At 48.5% G+C, this 20,401-nt stretch overlaps 1 protein-coding gene across 2 annotated transcripts in view; it reads left to right on the forward strand.

Annotated features, from left to right (window-relative positions):
* LOC147121711 (centrosome-associated protein 350-like) overlaps nt 1–20,401 on the forward strand; it is a 97,905-nt gene that overhangs the window by 43,828 nt on the left and 33,676 nt on the right. For both annotated transcript variants that reach the window (XM_085982156.1, XM_085982155.1), the window contains 3 exons: nt 1,172–1,343; nt 10,700–11,325; nt 13,661–13,774. In XM_085982156.1, the coding sequence (XP_085838282.1) occupies nt 1,172–1,343; nt 10,700–11,325; nt 13,661–13,774 (912 nt within the window). The remainder of the gene's footprint in view (nt 1–1,171; nt 1,344–10,699; nt 11,326–13,660; nt 13,775–20,401) is intronic.

A 20,401-nucleotide genomic window follows, 5' to 3' on the forward strand; every position in this document is an offset into this window, starting at 1 on the left:
GTTTTAGATTAGTGATGTATTTTATAACCAGGTTCACCACAGGCAAACAGTTTAATATTGTCAGGCTTTGGCGAAACATTGCGTAAAGATAGCACAAGCCCATTTTCACTGTCCGAGGAGCTACAGGTATGAGATACCATATGTACTTGTATCGGGCGACGTGTACAAGACAAAGCATTAACTTTCAAGCTTCAAAGAAAATCTATCGCCTATGTATGTTACTACGTTTGTATGATGGGAACAGCTTATAATAGGATGTCTAGTTTGGCTATCTGTTCTATGGCCTCCTGAGATGCCGAGTGGAAAAATGAGGTGCCTCCCACAACAGATCTTAGTGGGCAGGTTGATGTGATGTGTTCCATGGTCTGGGACTCACAGCCACAGCCCCATGACTCCTGTGCTCACTGACTTGCATTGGTTCTCGGTCCAGCAATGCCTCAATTTTAAAACTGTCATCCTTGTTTTCAAATCCCTCCATGGCCTCGCCCCTCCCTATAACAACCTCCTACCCTTTCCCGTGGCCTTCCACACCTAGTTTATTGCTTTTTGTGTAAGTGCATGGGATTCCAGGAGATGAGCGAGGGAGAAGAATTATCTTCAGACCCTTGCTTACACATGCTAGTACAGGTAGACTATCCTTTATCCGAAAACCTCGGGACCAGCCGAGTTTCGGATAAAGGAGAATTTCGGATTTCGGAAGGTGGGTCGGCGGGGGTCGGCGGGGGGTCGTGCGCACGACTTACGCTGACGCTCAGCGTAAGTCGGCGGGGGGGATCGGCGGTTGTCGGGGCCGGCGGGGTCCGCGGGGGGGCCGGCGGTTGTCGGGGCTGGCGGGGTCGGCGGTTGTCGGGGCCGGGGGGGTCGGCGGTTGTCGGGGCTGGCGGGGTCGGCGGTTGTCGGGGCCGGGGGGGTCGGCGGGGGGTCGTGCGCACGACTTACCCTTTATCCGAACTTCCGAAACCGGAACCCTTTTTCGTTCGTACGCACGACTTACGTTGAACGAAAAAACCTTCGGTTTTTAGAGGGTTTCGGTTTTCGGAAGTCCGGATAAAGGGTAGTCTACCTGTAGTAGTCTTTTTAATGCAACTCGTGTGGACTAACCAAGTCCACTGATAGTGATTAGGGGAAAGGATGTGTTTCTTTTTTAAAAAAGATCTTCTATTCCTGTCAGATGGAAGGTACCTGGAGGATCCTGCGGCCAGTGCTTCAGCTGTCAAGTCCGGCAGTCGCAGCAAATCGCGGAAGGACAAAACGTCCCGGAGCCCCCTGAGATCTACCACTCTGGAAAGCAACATTAAGAAGAGCAGTCGAGTAGAATTCAGAGATCCTTTAGCATCATATAGGTATGAGGAGTGAGCTGAATCTGGGTGAATTTGACTAGTTAAATCACAAAAAGGATATGCTTTTTCATTGTGCTAAAACTGAAAACATGTTTGCAGAGGGAGAAAGCAAGTATGGCTTACTTAATTAACCTAGGTGCCTGAAATACCTGAATCTAGTGCCAATCTGTAGAGTACATTGACACTGTGCCAGTTTAATATCTTCTCCCCACTCATAAATTTTTTGTATGATCATTCATGTTGCCGCCAAGCCTAATTTAGGAATGGCCAACTGACCTGCTGTCAGCACTCTGAATGCTGCTATTTAACCATTTAAGAACATAAGAAATAGGATCAGAAGTAGGTCCTTCGGCCCTTTGAGCCTGCTCTGCCATTCAATAAGATCATGGCTGATCCTTTACCTCAACTCCACCTTCCTGCACTATCCCCATATCCCTTGATTCCCTTAGTATCCAAAAATCTATAGGTCTCTGTCTTGAATACACTCAACAACTGAGCACCCACAGCTCTCTGGGGTATAGAATTCCAAAGATTCAGAACCCTCTGAGTGAAGAAACTTCTCATCTCAGTCCTAAATGGCCGACCCATTATTCTGAGACTGGAAGGTGGATGAGAATAGCCAGAGCTGACACTTTCCTCTGGTTTCCTGTCCTTGTGGGAAAGGCTTTGTGGCTCACCTGGGGCTTGGGAGTTGCTTGAATGTTGTATCCAGTTTTGGGAACCCTAATTTAGGAAGGATTTCAAGGCTGTGCAGAGGATGCAGAAAATGTTCACTATGATGATACCAGGAAGGAGAGATTAAAGTTATCAGGAGAGACTAGTGAAACAGGGCTCTTTTCATTAGAACAGTGGTTAAGAGGAGATCTGATAGTTGCTCAAAATTAAGAGGGGTTTTGATGAGATAAATTAGGAAGAACTGTTTCCACTGGTCTGAGTGTCAATAAATAGAGGGTTAATTCAAGGTAAATAAATCTAAGAATCTCCAAATGAACTAAGGGAGAGCCCAGAAGAATTGTTCTTTATGCAGAGGATTTCCCTACCAGAAAAAGTGATGGAAGCTGTATCTCTAATATCTTTGAGCAGGGAATTGGATAAACACTTAACATTTTTTTAAAAAGGTATGGGGAGAGGGCAGGGAATGGGGCTAAATGGGTAGCTCATTCAGAGAGTCGGCATGTGCAGTGGCCGGAATGGCCATCTCCTATGCCTATGATTCTGTAAAGCTGTTACCTGAAGCTTTATGTTTATGTAATGCCTACCCTTATCTTGGTACTGAAGCAATAATTTATACAGACACGATGGCCCAGAAATTCGGGTCTCCACGGGTGAGGACGCACGAGGTACTCATCCGTAGGCCCAACGGAAGTGCCGGTTTCGTGCATGCACTGTGCTTGCGCGGGAAGCCGGAACTTCCGTTCCCTTAAAGGAAGGGGTTCAGAGGTCGAACGCGTGCGCCGGAGAGGCAGCGCGTGTGCATGGGACTTAGGTTTTTTTCCAGGTTTCTCCGGGAGGGTAAGTCTCCAGGAGTTACATGTAAAAAGCAGGCGCAAGGCCTGCTTTTAACAAGGTAAGTGGTGAATGAATTAAAATTAGAACATTTTTTCCACAGGTTTATTATTTTTAAATACTTTAAAGAAAGGTAAGTTTATTTTTAGCCCTGTTAGAAAATGTAATTAATTTTTTCAAAATGTAAATTATTGTTTAAAATAGTTATTTTATGTAATTTATAGTTATTTTAAAAAGGTGATTTAAAAAAAAAAAAAAATGTATTTGAAGTTTTAGTGGGGCTTATAGTATTTTTAGTTTTGATAGCTCTTCCTGTCAATTTTATGAATGGGCATTCCCTGCTACCATTAGTTCTCCATGGCCCACGTGATCCCAGGGGACGCTTCGAGCTAACTGCGCCCCTGGGATACGCAAGCACTGCGTGCCGGCAGTTGGAGGAGGCCCAGGATCGGAATCTCACGCGGGCCCACAGCTCAACGGCCGGCACGCTAGGTAAGTGCAGTTCGGAGGCTTGCACCCGCGGGCAGCCCCCGACCTGAATTTCTGGGCCATTATTGCTTTCTGCAAGATTTGTCAATTTCAGTCTCCAACTCTCTTTGTTGGATGGTTCAATTGACTTCGAGTCGATGCTGTAAAAATTGATCTGTACAAAGTGTCTCATCACACCGGGAGTACTATAAATCCATTGTGTGCTTTATAATTTACGGTTCTATTGAATGTTGTATTATAGTAATACACGTAGAAGCCTTGGTTTGTAAAATAAATTAATTGTTACAATGTCCAAATTTGTGCAATCCAATGTGGATAACCATTCCAGATGATTAGAATAACAAAGTTGAGTTTTAAACAGGTCAGAATACAATGGAAACACATGGTGCTGAACACACGGCATTAGTTGAGCTGAAACTTTGATTCAATAATCTGCATGTAGGTGGCACCTTTTGGCAACACACTGACTGCTCACGGTGGGAACAGATGTTAGCCGAATGTGTCTGCCCCAGATACGGAAATTATTTTGGCCAGGAAAAGGGCATAAATTAGAAACCGAAGGAAACCTTTTCTGGCAGTAGGGTCAGTTTCCTTTTGCCAACTTCTCCCCCCTTCTTGTGAAGGTGTTGACTCCTAGTGTTGTGCAGTTCCACAACTGCTGAGTGCCCTTTGGTGCTTTGCCCGGTCCACCAGTTCCTTATGTAAGCCTAGAAAGTTGACACGCAGGCGACTGGGTGGGGATGGGGTGGGGGGGTGCGTAATCGGGCGCCGTTGCAATCAGGCTCAATCCTTTCCTTAACTAACGTGCCCTTGTGCAAATATTTTTTGATCTCCTGACTCGGGCTGGTGGGGGTGGGTACTAGACCATTCTTGATGCCCCTATTGCTACCTTGATTGAATTGAACAGTCTCAGCAAAGACCAATAACTGAACTTGGGCCTTTCTGACTTGTGTGACTCAACTACATGTTGCCTGTGCTACTGGCCCATGATAGAGCTGTGGACCATGTAGTGTATGTAACCGTTCCACCTTTAAGAGAACTATTTTAAGGGTTGCACTACTTTATCTTGGCAGCTGTATACTGTAATACCGGTGGTGACCACACCGGTATATAAGTGCTGTGTAATGATTTATTGGGCAGTTCCGCCCTGACCTTCAACTAGTAAAGACCTGTTAAAGTTTACTCTTGTGGTCTGTGTAGTAATTCTCAATATAACACACAGATTTAACAGTGGCGACGAGTACGATCTTACCCTGCGGCAGAGATACATCCAAGGCAGTTTAACGGACGTCGAGAGGAGGCATCTGCCCTCATCATTCTGCTGAGAAAAGACTCGGGTCTGCAGAGCAAAGGAAGAATTCTGACACGAAGCCTTCCATCAGCAACAGGCAGTGATCATCCCTTCTATCACGGTGGTGGGTAAGCTGATCAGCGACGAGCAGCAAGTCGGCCACGTTGACTGTGAGTAGGGGAGAAAATAACAAAAAAAAACGGAGGATATAAGGGCGGAGAACTCGACCACGGCCGGGGAAAAGAGCCGGACAGAAGTTGGGGCCAGAGGCGCTGAGACTGCGGCAGCGTAAGGCACGGAAGCCGCGGTGAATACAAACGCAGCCGGTGCGAAAGACCGGGCTGCAAGCAGGCTGGGAGACGCAACAGCGTTGAGAGAGAGCTCGACCGCGACCGGTGAAAAAGGCCGGGCAGCTACCGAGGCCGCGAGGCGCAGCGACCGGGTCAGCGTAAGGCGCGGGAGAAAATTAAAAAAAAAAAAAAAAAAAAAACCGTGGAGAACTCAGCCGCAGCCGGGGGGAAAGGACCGGACTGCAAGAGGGGCTGGGAGGCACGATTTGAAAACCGTTGGAGGGCGAACGCAGCAATACGGCAATCGCCATTACAGCCAGCGGGGGAGAAAGGCAAACGCGGGAAGCCGCCATTTTCGGAGGCGGAGGAAGAAGACAAGCACGGGAAACCACCATCTTGTAAAAGAAAAAAAAATAATTCTTTTGTTTCTCAAGAAGATCGCGAGGATGCCTAAGCGTGGTAACATCAACGATTTCGATCCCGATGTGGAAGATTGGGCCACGTATGTAGAACGCATAGAGATATATTGTAAGGCAAACAAAATATCAGATGAAGATAAAGCGCTAACCTTACTAAACTCAATGGGTGCGAAGACATACGGGCTATTGAAGCATCTTCTATCACCAGCTAAACCGGCGGATCAGACTTTCGCTAAAATTGTTGCTGTCCTGAAGAATCATTTGAACCCCACACCGCTGATGTTAGCGGAACGATTTAAATTTTATGCGAGAACGCAACTGAAAGAGGAAAGCAACGCGGAGTATTTAATTGAACTGCGTAAGCTAGCGAAATACTGCCAGTTTGGGGAAAGCCTGACAGAGGCACTGAGAGACAAATTCGTGTGTGGGTTGTCGAAAGAAGGAACACAAAAGCGGCTACTTGAAGAGAATGATCTTACACTTGATAAGGCTGTCACTATTTCAGCATCGCACGAAGCCGCAGCGAGAGGCACTGCGGAAATGCAGCTGAAGGCAGCGGTACTCAGCGTAGATCAAATGGCTTTGGGTACAACGAAATGTTATCGTTGTGGAAAGACAACACACGATCAGAACCAATGCTGGTTTAAAAACCAGGAATGTAGAAAATGTGGCAAGCTTGGTCACATAGCTAAAGTATGCCGGTCAGGAAAGAAGACCAGCAACAAAAAGTCACCGCAGGAAAAGTGCAGAAAGGTGCAGAAAGGTACATACGGTGGCTGAGAAGAGTTCGGATGAACAGAATTCGAATTCGGATTCAGACTCCAACAGCAAGGAACTGGGTAGTCTGAGAATTCACAACGTGAGTAAGGAAGCTGACCGACAAACTATCTGGGTCACACTGCAGATAGCAGGAGTCCAAGTGAAGATGGAATTGGACACCGGATCGGCGTTGACGGTCATGAATAAGCAAGATTACAAAAAGTTATTCAAACATATTCCCCTACGGGATACGGAGATAGTATTGCAGACATATACGGGGCAAAAAGTATACCCCATCAGAAAGATAAAAGTCAAGGTGATACACAAGGGCAAAGAACACCAAGGAATGGACTTATATGTGCTACCTGAGGGAGGTCCACCACTTCTGGGACGGGAGTGGATCAGAAAAATAAATATGGACTGGCACTCCCTAAACGCAATAACGGTAGATTCCGGGGAAAAAAGATGTCAAACCTGAACGATTGTCCAGAATATTGGATGAGGCTAAAGAGGTGTTCCAACAGGGACTGGGAACACTGAGAGGAATTAAGGCAAAAATCAAGATTGCAGAACATGCAAACCCAAGATTTTTCAAAGCCAGACCGGTACCGTATGCGATACGACCTGCTGTGGAAGCTGAGCTGGAAGGGCTGGAACGTTCAGGAGTACTGTCTAAGGTGGACTGGAGTGAGTGGGCCACGCCCATTCCCGTCATGAAGAGTTCATCGAGTAACAAGCCAGGGGAACCGGGGAAGGTCCGCATCTGTGGAGACTTCAAGATCACAGTTAATCCGGTGCTTCACACGGTGCAATATCCGCTTCCGCGGATTGAGGATATCTTTGCTTCATTGTCTGGCGGGAAACGCTTCACCAAGATAGACCTGGCGCAAGCGTACTTACAGATGGAAGTTGAGGAAGAGTCGTGCCAGTATCTCTCAATCAGCACGCACAGAGGCTTGTATCGATATAATAGACTGGTTTTTGGAGTGGCTTCGGCTCCGGCAATTTGGCAGAGGGCCATGGAGCAGGTATTACAGGGAATTCCAAGCACTCAATGTTACTTGGACGATATCCTGATTACAGGAGATGACGATGAGGAACACCTTGCAAATTTGAAACTGGTGCTCACCAGGTTGAAGGAATATGGCCTTCGAGTTAATCGCCAGAAATGTGAGTTCTTTCAGGAACGGATCTCGTACTGTGGTCATGTAATTGACCAGGAGGGGCTGCACAAGTCACCTGACAAGATCGAAGCTGTTGTGAAGGCTCCCGCTCCGGAAAATGTATCCCAGTTGAGATCGTTCCTAGGGTTGATTAACTATTACCATAAGTTTCTGCCAAATCTATCCACGGTGCTGCACCCGCTGAATGCTCTTTTGCAGAAAGAAGTACCATGGAAGTGGAGCGAGGACTGTAAGAAGGCCTTTCGCAAAAGCAAGACATTGATCACCTCAGAGGAAGTGTTGGCTCACTTCAACCCAACGCTACCTATTCGTTTAGCTTGTGATGCTTCTCCTTATGGTATTGGAGCAGTACTCTCTCACAAGTTGCCAAATGGCTCGGAAAGGCCAGTCGCATTTGCATCCAGATCATTGACCTCCGCTGAGCGCAACTATGCTCAGATAGATAGAGGGGCTCTCAGCCTGGTGTGGGGAGTAAAGAAGTTTAATCATTACCTGCAGGGCCAGAAGTTTACACTGCTGACAGACCACCAGCCGTTGGTATCCATATTCAACCCTAAAAAGGGCGTTTCCATTATGACAGCGCAAAGGCTACAGAGGTGGTCCCTTTTCCTAGGGGCACACCAATATGACATAGAATACAAAGGATCACAACAGCATGGGAATGCTCACGGTTTATCACGCCTACCGTTGCCAACGGCAGAAGAGGCGCCGACAGTGGACCCAGTGGAGATGTTCCACTCAACCATAGTGGAATGTCTACCAGTAACAAATTCTACGATCGAAAAGGAAACAAGAAATGACCCGACTCTCTCTCGAGTCTACGATTTAACGGTGAAGGGATGGCCAGCACATGGCGAACCACTGTTGCCAGCATTTTCGCAAAGAAGAGAACAGCTGTCAGTGTGCCGAGGAACTTTGATGTGTGGATCCAGAGTGGTGATTCCACCCAAACTCCAGCATAAAGTGCTAAAGGAGCTTCACGAGGGGCATCTGGGTGGAGTGAAAATGAAGAACCTAGCCAGAGCGTTCGTGTGGTGGCCAGGTATCGATGGAGACATCGAAGAAATGACCAAGAGCTGTCTAGGATGCCAGAAGGTCCAAAACGCCCCACCACAAGCTCCTCTGCATCCATGGGAGTGGCTCTCATCTCCATGACAAAGGGTACATATCGACTTTGCTGGTCCATTTATGGACTCAATGTTCTTAATCGCGGTGGATGCACACTCCAAGTGGCCGGAGGTAATAAAGATGTCCTCCACCACCACGGAAAAACCATCACAGTATTAAGGACCATATTTGCCAGGAATGGGCTGCCGGAACAGATCTGTTCTGATAATGGACCGCAATTTGTGTCCGAAGAATTCAGGAAGTTCTTAAAAAAACAATGGGGTTAAGCACTACACGTCCGCCCCATACCATCCCGCCACCAATGGATTAGCTGAAAGGTTTGTCCAGACCTTCAAGAAGGCCATGGGTAATGAAGACATAAATCTACAAAAGGTAGATAACTTCTTGTTGGCGTACAGGAATGCAACACATGCGGTCACAAACCAAACTCCCGCCATGATGTTTTTCAATAGAAGACTAAGATGCCGGCTGGATTTGATCAAGCCAAACATCAGAAGGGACGTAGAGAACCGGCAATTTCAAGGCATGAATGAAAGGCCAACTAGAACCTTCCAGATAGGTCAACAAGTTTTGGCCCGGGACTACCGTACCGAGAAATGGCAGCCTGGAACTATTTGCACACGACTAGGACCGCTGATGTATACCGTGGACATTGGTGAAAGCATAATAAGGCGCCATGCTGACCAGATCATAGCGTCATCCGAAAAGGGACAACCTACACCACAACTCTATACGCCTAATGATGAAGCAGAGATACCCATAGTATCTACCTCCGATCCGGTGATACTGGAACCAGATGAACCCGACACTGACATTCAAGCCGAATCGACCTCGCCAAAAGAACCTACTACACCACCGAAAACTACTACACCACCGAGGCGTTATCCGGACCGAGTCAGGAAGCCTCCAGAGAGACTGAATCTGTGAACTGTTTTTACATGAAGTTGTGTATATATGTTATGATGTTATGTTTAATGGGAATATATACTGTTAACCTAAAAAGGGAGGATTGTAGTGTATGTAACCGTTCCACCTTTAAGAGAACTATTTTAAGGGTTGCACTACTTTATCTTGGCTGTTGTATACTGTAATACTGGTGGTGACCACACCGGTATATAAGTGCTGTGTAATGATTTATTGGGCAGTTCCGCCCTGACCTTCAACTAGTAAAGACCTGTTAAAGTTTACTCTTGTGGTCTGTGTAGTAATTCTCAATATAACACACAGACTTAACAGACCAGTGTCTGTGTCCTTTCGTATTTAACTTAATGCTCCAGGGAACTGCTGTGGATTTCAACATTAGATCCCAAACAATCCTTCCAAGCATTCTCTGTCTAAGAAGCCCGCTCCTTTCCTGGCTGAAATGGGAAATGTTTTGATTCATTATGCTGCCCCTCTATTGTTTAAATGACATCAGCACTCTTGATCTGATTTTTATCACTCTGTGGCACTGAGGCACACTGCATGACATATCATTGTGCGTAATGGTACAGCTGGCTGTACTCTCCCTTCTGCCCTGCACATCCATCGCAGGCACATCATTTTAAACATGCACAAAAGTTGTATTTCATGAAAATAACTGTGATGGAGCCAAGCCTTTAAATTCACTGTGTAACGGGGCATAGCCATACAGGGCATGAAGGTTCCAGGTTTGATCTCTGGTCTGCTGAGTTGGTTGATCCCAGCTGGGAGACGAGTAGAGGGTCTGTCCTATCTTGGGTGACTGTGTCCATAGGTTAAGGGTGGTGGCAGTGCTGGAAGGGATGGCGTCAGCCACAGGTCCCCTTGTGATCGCTTGCCAATGATCCCAGCTGGGAAACCGGTACGTGTGGACAGGGTTAGGATTGAGCGGCCTGGTGACGCTCAGTGCCTGTTCATTTCCAGGAAGAATCCTCACTTGGGTGAGGTGCTGGTAGGCTGCTGCCAGCAGTGGAACCGTACCCCAGGCTGTGTTCATCTTGGAGAGGGGAAAAGAGAGAAAATAAGTGTGAATATTAGAGAAGGAGAGTCATTTTGGAGGAAACTGATTCTTTCTCTAAAATAAGAACTTGCATTTATGTAGCATCTTTCGCGTCCTCTGAACATCCCAAAGTGCTTTACAGCCAATGAATTGCTGTTGACATGTAGTCTCTTATGTAGGCTGATGCTATTTGTTTCCATTTTTGCTGTTCTTGGCCACTACTCAAAAGTGATTTATGTAATCTTTTCGTGAAATAGTCCCCAAGTTTCCTGGACTTGATGTAAAAAGTACAGAGAAGAATGAGTAATATTAATTTGTGTCTCCCATTATCAGGGACGTGGATGTCAGAGTCCCATCCTATCTGACCGCTAGCCAGCTGGAAGCTCAGCGTCTCCTTTCTGAAGTGAACTCCAGTGAAGTGCGAGGGAAGGAGAGTGAAGCCAGCTGCATGATATATGAGCGAGACAACCGGAGTTACCACTGTTTGGACGACGATAGCACACGTTCGACTGCAGTGGACGACACTGTGGTGAAATATCTCAACGACCGCTCAGCACTCGATGCCCTGCACAACTCCGATGCACTTTACAAAACTCTGAGCCGAGGCACGCTGGGGCAGAAGGGTGGCACCACCAAAGGCCCCCACGCCAAGCCCGTGAGCTATGAGTCTGACGCAAAGAGCGATCGGCCTTCTGAGCAGTCCCAGCTGTCCTCCCCGAGTTCCACGTCCGAGTCGGTGATGCAGAGACTGGAGATCATGCGCAGGAAGCAGCACGACGACAAGTTGGAGAAACTGAAGGAGCGGATCAGGAAGCAGCGGGAGCAGTCAGAGGAGTCTGCCGAGAGAGACCGGCTGCTGAACTTCTCCGAGCTGCCTGTCGCGCTCAACGTAGACACTGCAGCTCCCACCACCAAAGTGAGGAAAGTTGCTGCAGCACCGCCTGCTCCATCATACAAAGGTACGACTGCCGGGAATGTATGGTTTGTGCTCCTTTCCTTCTTCCTTTCTAATTTCTGGCCGCCCCAGTGTAAGGGTCAAGTCTTGGGCACATGAGTGGAATAGTCAGCCTTGCTCCCAGGATCCTGCCAGTGTGTCTCCCAGTAATTTCAGGGGGACCCTTGCACCACACCTAGAAATAAAGACTTGCATTTATTTAGCACCTTTCACAACCTTAGGACATCCCAACGAGCTTTACAACCAATTAAGTACTTTTGAAGTGTAGTCACTGTTGTAATGTAGGAAATGCGGCAGCCAATTTGTGCACAGCAAGGTCCCACAAACAGTAATGTGATAATGACCAGATAATCTGCTTTTGGAGATGTTTGTTGATGAATAAATATTGGCCAGGATACCGGGGAGAACTCCCCTGCTTTTCAAATAGTGCTACGGGATCTTTTATTTCGACTTGAGAGGGCAGATGGGGCCTTGGTATAATGTCTCATCCAAAAGACGGCACCTCCAACAGTGCAGCGCACCCTCAGTACTGCACTGGAGTGTCAGCCTGGATTGTGGCCTCAAGTCTCTGGAGTGGGCCATGGACCCACAGCCTTCAGACTCGGGTAAGAGTGCTACCAACGGGCACCGTAGTAAAGTGCGTGACCTCCACACAGTACTTCCACAGAATGATCTTGTTGAGATTAGAAGTGCGTTGGCAACAGTTGGTGCAAATTTGCATCCTACCGCTGTGGCACGATGTTAGAGCTCCCGCAGGCTGCCTCCAAGCTTTCTCCATTTGAAAATAGGTTTTTTGGTTGAGTTCACACCTGTACTAATTTTTTTGGCCAGTGAATGTGGAGTCACTGTAACAATAATTGAGGTACAGTCACAGCGTGCAACCCATCGCTTTGTTTTAAATCTGATGGTCTGCACTTTGAGCTTCAGCAGAACACTAGACCTCTAGTAAACAGATTAAAAAGACAAACTAGTGACACTTGAAACTGGAAATAAAAACAAAATGCTGGAACTGTAGCACAGGTTGATCGGCATTTGTGATGGACCAGTGTTTCAAAATCTGATGCAACACTAACCGAGCCCTTGGGAAATTTTTATAATTGCTTTCTGGGTTTTTGCATTCCGAGTTTAAAAAAAAATTAGTTCAGGAGATTTAGTTTGTCATTGAAGACTCTTCTATTTCATTGTTTTGCAGCGCCCTGCTTTGAGGTATTGCCATACACAAGATATGCTTTTTAAGCTTGAGGTCTATACAGTAATGTGGTTGGTTGTTGCACTAAAGCAGTGCTTTTCAAAGTTTATGTACGTGGGTGGGAGCAGATCATTGCAATATTCTATGCACAGAGATAACTTTTTCCCCATCTCCTCTTTCCCCCACCACCCCAAAATACCCTAAACGTTTTTTCTCCTTTCTTGGGATGCGGACAAGGCTGGCATTTATTGCCCATTCCTAGCCTACCGTAGTAGTTTGTGGTGAGCCGCCTTGAACCGCTGCAGTCCGTGTGGGTTCTTTGTAGCGGTTTGCTACAAATAAATGGCTTGCTCGGCCACTTCAGACGGCAGTTAAGAATCATAGAATGATACAGCACAAAAGGAGGCTATTCAGTCCATTGTGCCTGTGCCGGCTCATTGGTCGAGCTATCCAATTAATCCTACAAACCGCACTACCCTCATCAACCCTCTCCATTACTTCGTCAAAGAAGTCAATCAAGTTAGTCAAACACATTTTGCCTTGTTCTGAGAACTTGGCTTTTGTTTTTAAACCAAGGTGTTCCAGGCCTAGTTTGTGGATGAGATGTGTTCTTGCAGAAAGATCATTGTCTCATATTCAGTCAACCACGTTGGTATGGGACTGAAGTCACATTTGGCCAGAACAGGTAAGGAAGGCAGGTTTTCTTCTCTAAAGGACCTACGTGAACCGGCTTGGTTCTTACGACAATCCGACAGCTTAATCACCTTTAAAACTGAATTCAAATTCTCAAACTGCCCTGGTGAGATTTAAACTCATGTTCTCTGGATTATAAATCCAGGCCTCTGGATTACTAGTCCAGTAGCATAACCACTGCGCTACTGTACCTGCTACCTTGAGAAAAAGAATCCCAAGTTTCTTCTACTTTCTGGAGATGAAAATCTAAATTTTCAGCTGTGTTGTAGCCAGACCTGTTGCGTTAGGCCCCCACCCAGAAGGGAGATGTTGTTATGTTGATTCTTTTTCTGAGAACTTGTCTTTTTGTTTTTAAACCAAGATGTTCCTGGCCTTGTTTGTGGACGAGATGTATTCCTACAGGAAGATCATTGTCTCATATTCAGCATTCTGATGCCTCTGGTCTTTTTCATTCCAGGTTTCAACCCAATGGAGACAAAAATTCGAACTCCTGATGGCAAAGTGTGGCGTGCGGATGAATTGCACAATATCAGCAGAGACCTGTATCAGGACTTCACGCTCCAGTTAGCGGGTAGGAAACACTACCTCTGCTTACCAATATAGGAACATGAGCAAACCATTCTGCCCCAGAGCCTGTTCACCATTCAGTCAGATCATGGCTAATCTGTATCTCGACTCCATTTACCTGCCTTTGTTCCATATCCCTTGATACCCTTACCTAACAAAAATCAACCAATCTCTGTCTTGAAAGCTCCAATGGACCCCCAGCATCCACAACCTTACGGCGGGGGGGGGGGGGTGTACCAGATTTTCACTTTCCTTAGTGTCAAAAAGTGCTTCCTGATAGCACTTCTAAATGGCCTAGCTCTAATTATGAGATTTTGAGCAGTGGTGGAACAGGGGAGTTCTGATGGTTAGTGTGCTGTTCTGTCAAATTTGAGTCTGTTAAATTTCAATGCACATTGAGATGACGGCCCACACACTCTTTGACTGTTACGGTTTTTGAATGAAATGACTGGGTTCTGAGTGAGTTTGAGTCCCCTCCCCCTTCAAGCTAAAGGCAAGATGGTGAAAATGTAGACAGCAATAGGTGATGTGGTTTTGGGATGGTGTCGGAAGCACATCGGTAGAGTAGAGTCGGAGCTCAGCACTGACATGGATCACAAAAGATGTTACACTCCCCAACATCAATGAAGAACAGAAGGGACCTAAACACAAGCTATGGATGAACTTTCTCTGGTATTGGCTATCTTCAGATGGTTCAGCTGATCAGGAAAATAACCTAGGTGGAGATTATTGTGTTTACAGGCAGAATACATTTCTTCAGATTGGGCTCCTGTAAGAGTGTTGTTGGGATTTCTGTGCCTGACCTGACTACAACAGCTTGCATTTATCCAGCACCTTTAACGTAGTAAACCACCCAAGCTGCTTCACAGCAGCGTTCTCGGACAAAATCTGACAGCCACATATGGCAATATTGGATCAGGTTGGTCATGGAGGAAGGTTTTAAGGAGTGTCTTAAAGAGGAGACCGATGCGGAGAGGTTTAGGGAGGGAATTGCAGAGAGTGGGGCCAAGGCAGCTGAGGCACGGCAGTCAGTGGAGAGGTGAAGGAAATCGGTGATTAGCAAGAGGCCATAATTGGAGGAGTGCAGAGTTCTGAGGGTTGTCGGGCTAAGGAGGTTACAGAGATTGGGAGGGGCGAGGCCACGGAGGGATTTGAACACAAGGATGAGAATTTTAAAATCGAGACATTGCTAGACAGCGAACTAATGTTGGTTAGCGAGCACAGGGGTGATGGGTGAATGGGGCTTGGTGCAAGTTGGGATATGGGCAGCAGAGTTTTGGATGAGCTCAAGTTTTAAGGAGTGGGAGGCTTGCCAGGAGTCCAGGATCAGCTTTGCCATTTCCTGCTGGTGGGTCTGCCTTTAAGGTGCTGTGTTTAGCCATTTTATTCCCAGTGAGGTTGGGTGACCCAGGGATTACAGTTATGTGGAGAAGTTGGGATTGCTCTCGGAGCAGAGAAGGTTAAGGGCAAATTTAATGTGTTCAAATTATTAACTGCCTTGATAGAGTAAATAGAGAACTCAGAGGGTCGGTAACCAGAGAACACAGATTTAAGATAATTGTCAAAACCAGAGGTATATACTTGAAAAGGAAACATTTTCAGGACTATGAGGAAAGAGCAGGGTGTGGGACTAATTGGATAGATTTTTGAAGAGCCAGCCAGGCACATTGAGCCGAATGGCTCTGATTCTATAAAAAGAAAGTAGGAAATGCAAGACAAACCTTTCTTTTGCCATAAGTGAGGTAAGAATGGGTTGTAAAAAAGAATTGGACAGGTTCTTGTCAACAAAAGTTTTGGGGTTATTAGAAATGTACATGAGCATACTGTGGATAGATGAGCTAGATGGACTGAAGGCAGTCTCCTGGCTGAAACTATTACTAAGACCAAAGGAAGCCGCAAAGGGATATTGATAAGATGGGAGGGAAAATGAGCTTGAAAGTGGCAGGTGGAATTCAACGTCAGTAATTGTAAGGTGATGCATTTTGTTAAAACAAATTATGCTCTGAGTGGAAGCAGGCTTGGTGTGAAGAGCAGAGGGATTTGGGGGTGGGGACAGGTTCACAAAACATTAAAGGCAGCACCTCGGGTTGATAAGGTTGTAAAAAAGGGATCATGGAATTTAAGGTTTTATCACGAGGTATAGAATATAAAAGCCAAGAGGTAATGATGAGCCTATGTTAAACCTAAGACCTCAGTTGGAGTACTATGTGCAATATTGGACTCCACACTATAAGAAGGATATTGAGGCTTTAGCGAGGGTACAATGCAGATTCACTGGGGAAGGAATAGAAAGGTCTGAGGAAATAGAAATACTAAGACTTGAAAAAGTGGGGACTTTTATCTTCAGAAGAATGCGGATTACTGGTGATGCGCTATCAATTACTCATAAAAGACTGAGAGTTAGAAGAGTAACTAAAGGCTTTTATTAACAACAGAATGGAGGTCTGCCTCGCGTGGTCGACCGGTCCATGATACTAAGGGCTGGGGAGCAGTCACCTTTATACTAGGACCTGTGGGAGGAGTCAGCCGAGGCATGTCCAGGCATGTACACAGTGGAATACAAACAGGACAAACAGGAATACAAACAGTGGTTTACCACATTCACCCCTTGTTTAAAATTGAGTCCGGCGGGGTGAAGTGTATTAAAAGTTAGTGTATTGGAGTCTCTCCGGAGGTCTTGTCTGCCGCTGTGATCTGCGTGGCGACGGCAGGGGTAGTGAAGTTTCCGGCGTCGAGTCCAGCGTAGGCTGTGGCACAGGCGTGTCGTCCTCGTAGATGTCGAGCGGGTCGCGGGGCCCAGGCCTGCCGTCTGCTGGGGCTGGATATCGGATCGTGGGGGGGGGGTGGTAGTGGGTAGTGGGTTACTGCGGCCCCCGAGGGTGCAAGGTCTCTTATGGAGACTGTGTCCTCCCGCCTGTCCGGGTATGCGATGTAAGCATACTGGGGGTTGGCGTGGAGGAGGTCGACCCTCTCGACCAGGGGGTCCGTTTTATGGGTCCTCACGTGTCTTCTCAGTAGGACCGGCCCTGGGGACGTCAGCCATGGCGGTAGCGATGTCCCCGATGTGGACTTCCTTGGGAAGACAAACATTTTCTCATGAGGGGTGGCGTTAGTGGCAGTGCAGAGCAGTGACCGAATAGAGTGGAGCGCATCGGGGAGCACATCCTGCCAGCGGGAGGTTGGAAGGCCCCTAGACTTTAAGGCTAGCAGGACGGCCTTCCAAACTGTCGCATTTTCTCTTTCCACCTGTCCGTTCCCCCGGGGGTTGTAACTGGTGGTCCTGCTTGTGGCAATACCCCTAGTTAGCAGGTACTGACGGAGTTCGTCGCTCATAAACGATGAGCCCCGGTCGCTATGGATATAGCTGGGGAAGCCGAACAGGGTGAAGAGGTTGTTCAGACATTTAATGACCGTGGCACTGGTCATGTCCGGGCAGGGGAAGGCGAACGGGAAACGGGAGTACTCATCAATAATATTGAGGAAGTACACATTGCGGTCGGAGGAGGGGAGAGGCCCTTTAAAATCGACGCTCAGGCGCTCGAAGGGGCGAGTGGCTTTTATCAGTGGGCCCTGTCTGGTCTATAAAAGTGCGGTTTGCACTCAGCGCAGACTTGGCAGTTCCTGGTCATGGTCCTGGCCTCCTCAATAGAGTAAGGCAGGTTGCGGGCCTTGATGAAGTGGAAGAACCTGGTGACCCCCGGGTGGCAGAGGTCATTGTGGAGGGCCCGCAGTCTATCGATCTGCGCGCTGGCGCAGGTGCCACGCGATAGCGCATCCGGGGGTTCATTTAGCTTCCCGGGCCGGTACAAGATCTAGTAGTTGTAGGTGGAAAGTTCGATTCTCCACCTCAAGATCTTGTCATTTTTGATTTTGCCCCTCTGCTTGTTGTTAAACATAAAAGCAACTGAACGCTGGTCAGTGAGCAGGGTAAATCGTTTTCCGGCCAGGTAGTGCCTCCAATGACGCACAGCCTCCACAATCGCCTGGGCCTCCTTCTCAACAGCGGAGTGTCTGGTCTCCGGGCCTTGGAGGGTTCGTGAAAAGAAGGCCACGGGTCTCCCCGCCTGATTGAGGGTAGCGGCCAGGGCAAAGTCAGACGCGTCGCTTTCCACCTGGAAGGGGATGGATTCGTCCACTGTGTGCATGGTGGCTTTGGCAATGTCCTCCTTGATACGGTGGAAGGCTAAGCGGGCCTCTGCCGTCAAGGGAAAAGAGGTGGACTTGATCAGCGGACGGGCCTTGTCCGCATAGTAGGGGACCCACTGGGCGTAATAGGAGAAAAACCCTAGGCACCTCTTCAGGGCCTTGAGGCAGTGGGGCAGTGGGAGTTCCATAAGGGGACGCATCCGGTCGGGGTCGGGGCCGATGACTCCGTGTTCCACAACACAGCCAAGGATGGCGAGGCGGTTTGTGCGGAATATGCACTTCTCCTTGTTATATGTCAGGTTTAGGAGTTGGGCGGTGCGGAGGAATTTTTCGAGGTTTGCGTCATGGTCCTGCAAGTCACGGCCGCAGATGGTCACATTGTCCAGATATGGGAAAGTGGCCTGCAACGCATTTTGATCTACCATCCGGTCCATCTCCCTTTGGTGACGCCAAAGGGAACCCTAAGGAAGTGATAGAGGCGGCCGTTTGCCTCAAAGGCAGTGTACTGGCGGTCCTCAGGGCGGATGGGGAGCTGGTGGTACGCTGATTTCAGGTCAATGGTCGAGAAGACGCGGTACTGCGCGATCTGGTTGACCATATCAGCTATACGGGGGAGTGGGTAGGCGTCCAGCAGGGTGTAGCGATTTATTGTCTGGCTGTAGTCGATGACCAGGCGCTGCTTCTCGCCGGTCTTAACGACCACAACCTGGGCTCGCCAGGGGCTGGTGCTGCCCTCAATAATCCCTTCTTTCAGGAGCCGCTCCACTTCGGTTTTAATGAAAACCCTGTCCCCGGCACTGTATCGCCTGCTCTTTGTGGCGATGGGCTTACAGTCGGGGGTGAGGTTAGCAAACAGTTGGGGGGGGGTGACTCTGAGTGTGGAGAGGTTGCACCTGGTGCGCGGCGGGCAGTTTGGAAGCTGCTGGCTGCGGACTGTGAGTGGGGGTAGGGGTCCACCGTACGCCATCGTAACACTTTTAAGGTGGCACTGAAAATCTAACCCCAGCAGGACGGCAGCGCAGAGGTCAGGCAGGACCAGAAGTTTAAAATGATCGTACACGGTCCCGTCTACTATGAGTGTCACCACGCAGTAGCCGCCGATGTCCGCCGACTGGGACTCGGAGGCCATAGAAATCCGCTGTTGCGCAGGCAGGACTGGGAGAGAGCAACGCCGCACCGTGTCGGGGTGGATGAAGCTCTCCGTGCTCCCAGAGTCAAAAAGGCAGATTGTATCGTGACCATTTACCTTAATGTCCATTGTGGAACTGGCCAGTTGGTGCGGTCTCGCTTGGTCCAGTGTAACGGATGCCAGCGTAGGGGTCGGTGTGTCGCTGCGGGTATCAGATGAGGCGGTGTCGGGGGCCTGCTGCGTCCCGGCTGTCGTCCAAGATGGCGGCGTCCATGATCCCCATGTGGCTGGAGGTGTCCAAAATGGCTGCTGTACCGGTGATTCGCACATGGCCGGGGAGGTCCAAGATGGCGGCTCGCATGGCCCACACGCGGCGCTGCTGGGGTTCGGGGTGGCTTTGGCCCTGCAGACGCTAGCGTAGTGTCCCTTCTTCCCGCAGCCCGAGCAGATCGCGTTTTTCGCCGGGCAGCGCGCTCTGGGGTGTTTTGCCTGGCCACAGAAGTAGCATTTCTGGCCTTGGGGCACTGCTGTCTGGCCTTGGGACACTGCTGCGGTAGTTGGGCCGTTGTTGGGGTATGGCTGGGGTGGCACGGCGCTATGAGGCGGTCCTACCGTGTCCCAGGCTGTCATTCCCCGCGGCGTCCACGGTGCAGAGGAGTAGGCATCCATGCCCCGGTAGGCTGCATCCAACGATAGTGCGAGTTCAGAGGCCTTGTTGAGGTCGAGGTTACTCTGCTCCAACAGTCGCTGTCGGGTGTAATTGGATCTGTGGCCCGCTACAAAAGCGTCCCGGATAAGTTCCTCTGTGTACACGGCGGCCTTTACATCCTTACAACCACAGGCCCGGCCAAGCACAGACAGTGCCTGAAGGTATTCCACGGTCGATTCCCCAGGTTGTTGTTTACGACTCCCCAGGAGGTGCCTGGCGTACACTTCGTTCACTGGGCGCGTGTACTGGTCCTTGAGGAGCTTGATAGCGTCCGCGTACGAGGTCGCGTCTTGGATGACCGAGTACACTCGGTGGTTCACTTTGGAGGTCAGGACATCCAGTTTGTCCTCGTCCGATTTGATTGCTTCGGAGGCGGTCAGGAATTTTTCGAAACACTTAAGCCAGTGAGTAAACTTGGTGGATGAGTCCGCCTCCCGATGATCTAAGTCCAGGCATGCTGGTGTGAGGATCTTCTCCATTATAAAAATGTTGTTAATAAAATTGATGCGCTATCAATTACTCATAAAAGACTGAGAGTTAGAAGAGTAACTAAAGGCTTTTATTAACAACAGAATGGAGGTCTGCCTCGCGTGGTCGACCGGTCCATGATACTAAGGGCTGGGGAGCAGTCACCTTTTATACTAGGA

Source organism: Somniosus microcephalus, chromosome 3 (genome assembly GCF_052327205.1).
Source record: "Somniosus microcephalus isolate GS21.2 chromosome 3, FLI_Smic_1.0, whole genome shotgun sequence".
Classification (NCBI taxonomy): Eukaryota; Metazoa; Chordata; class Chondrichthyes; order Squaliformes; family Somniosidae; genus Somniosus; species Somniosus microcephalus.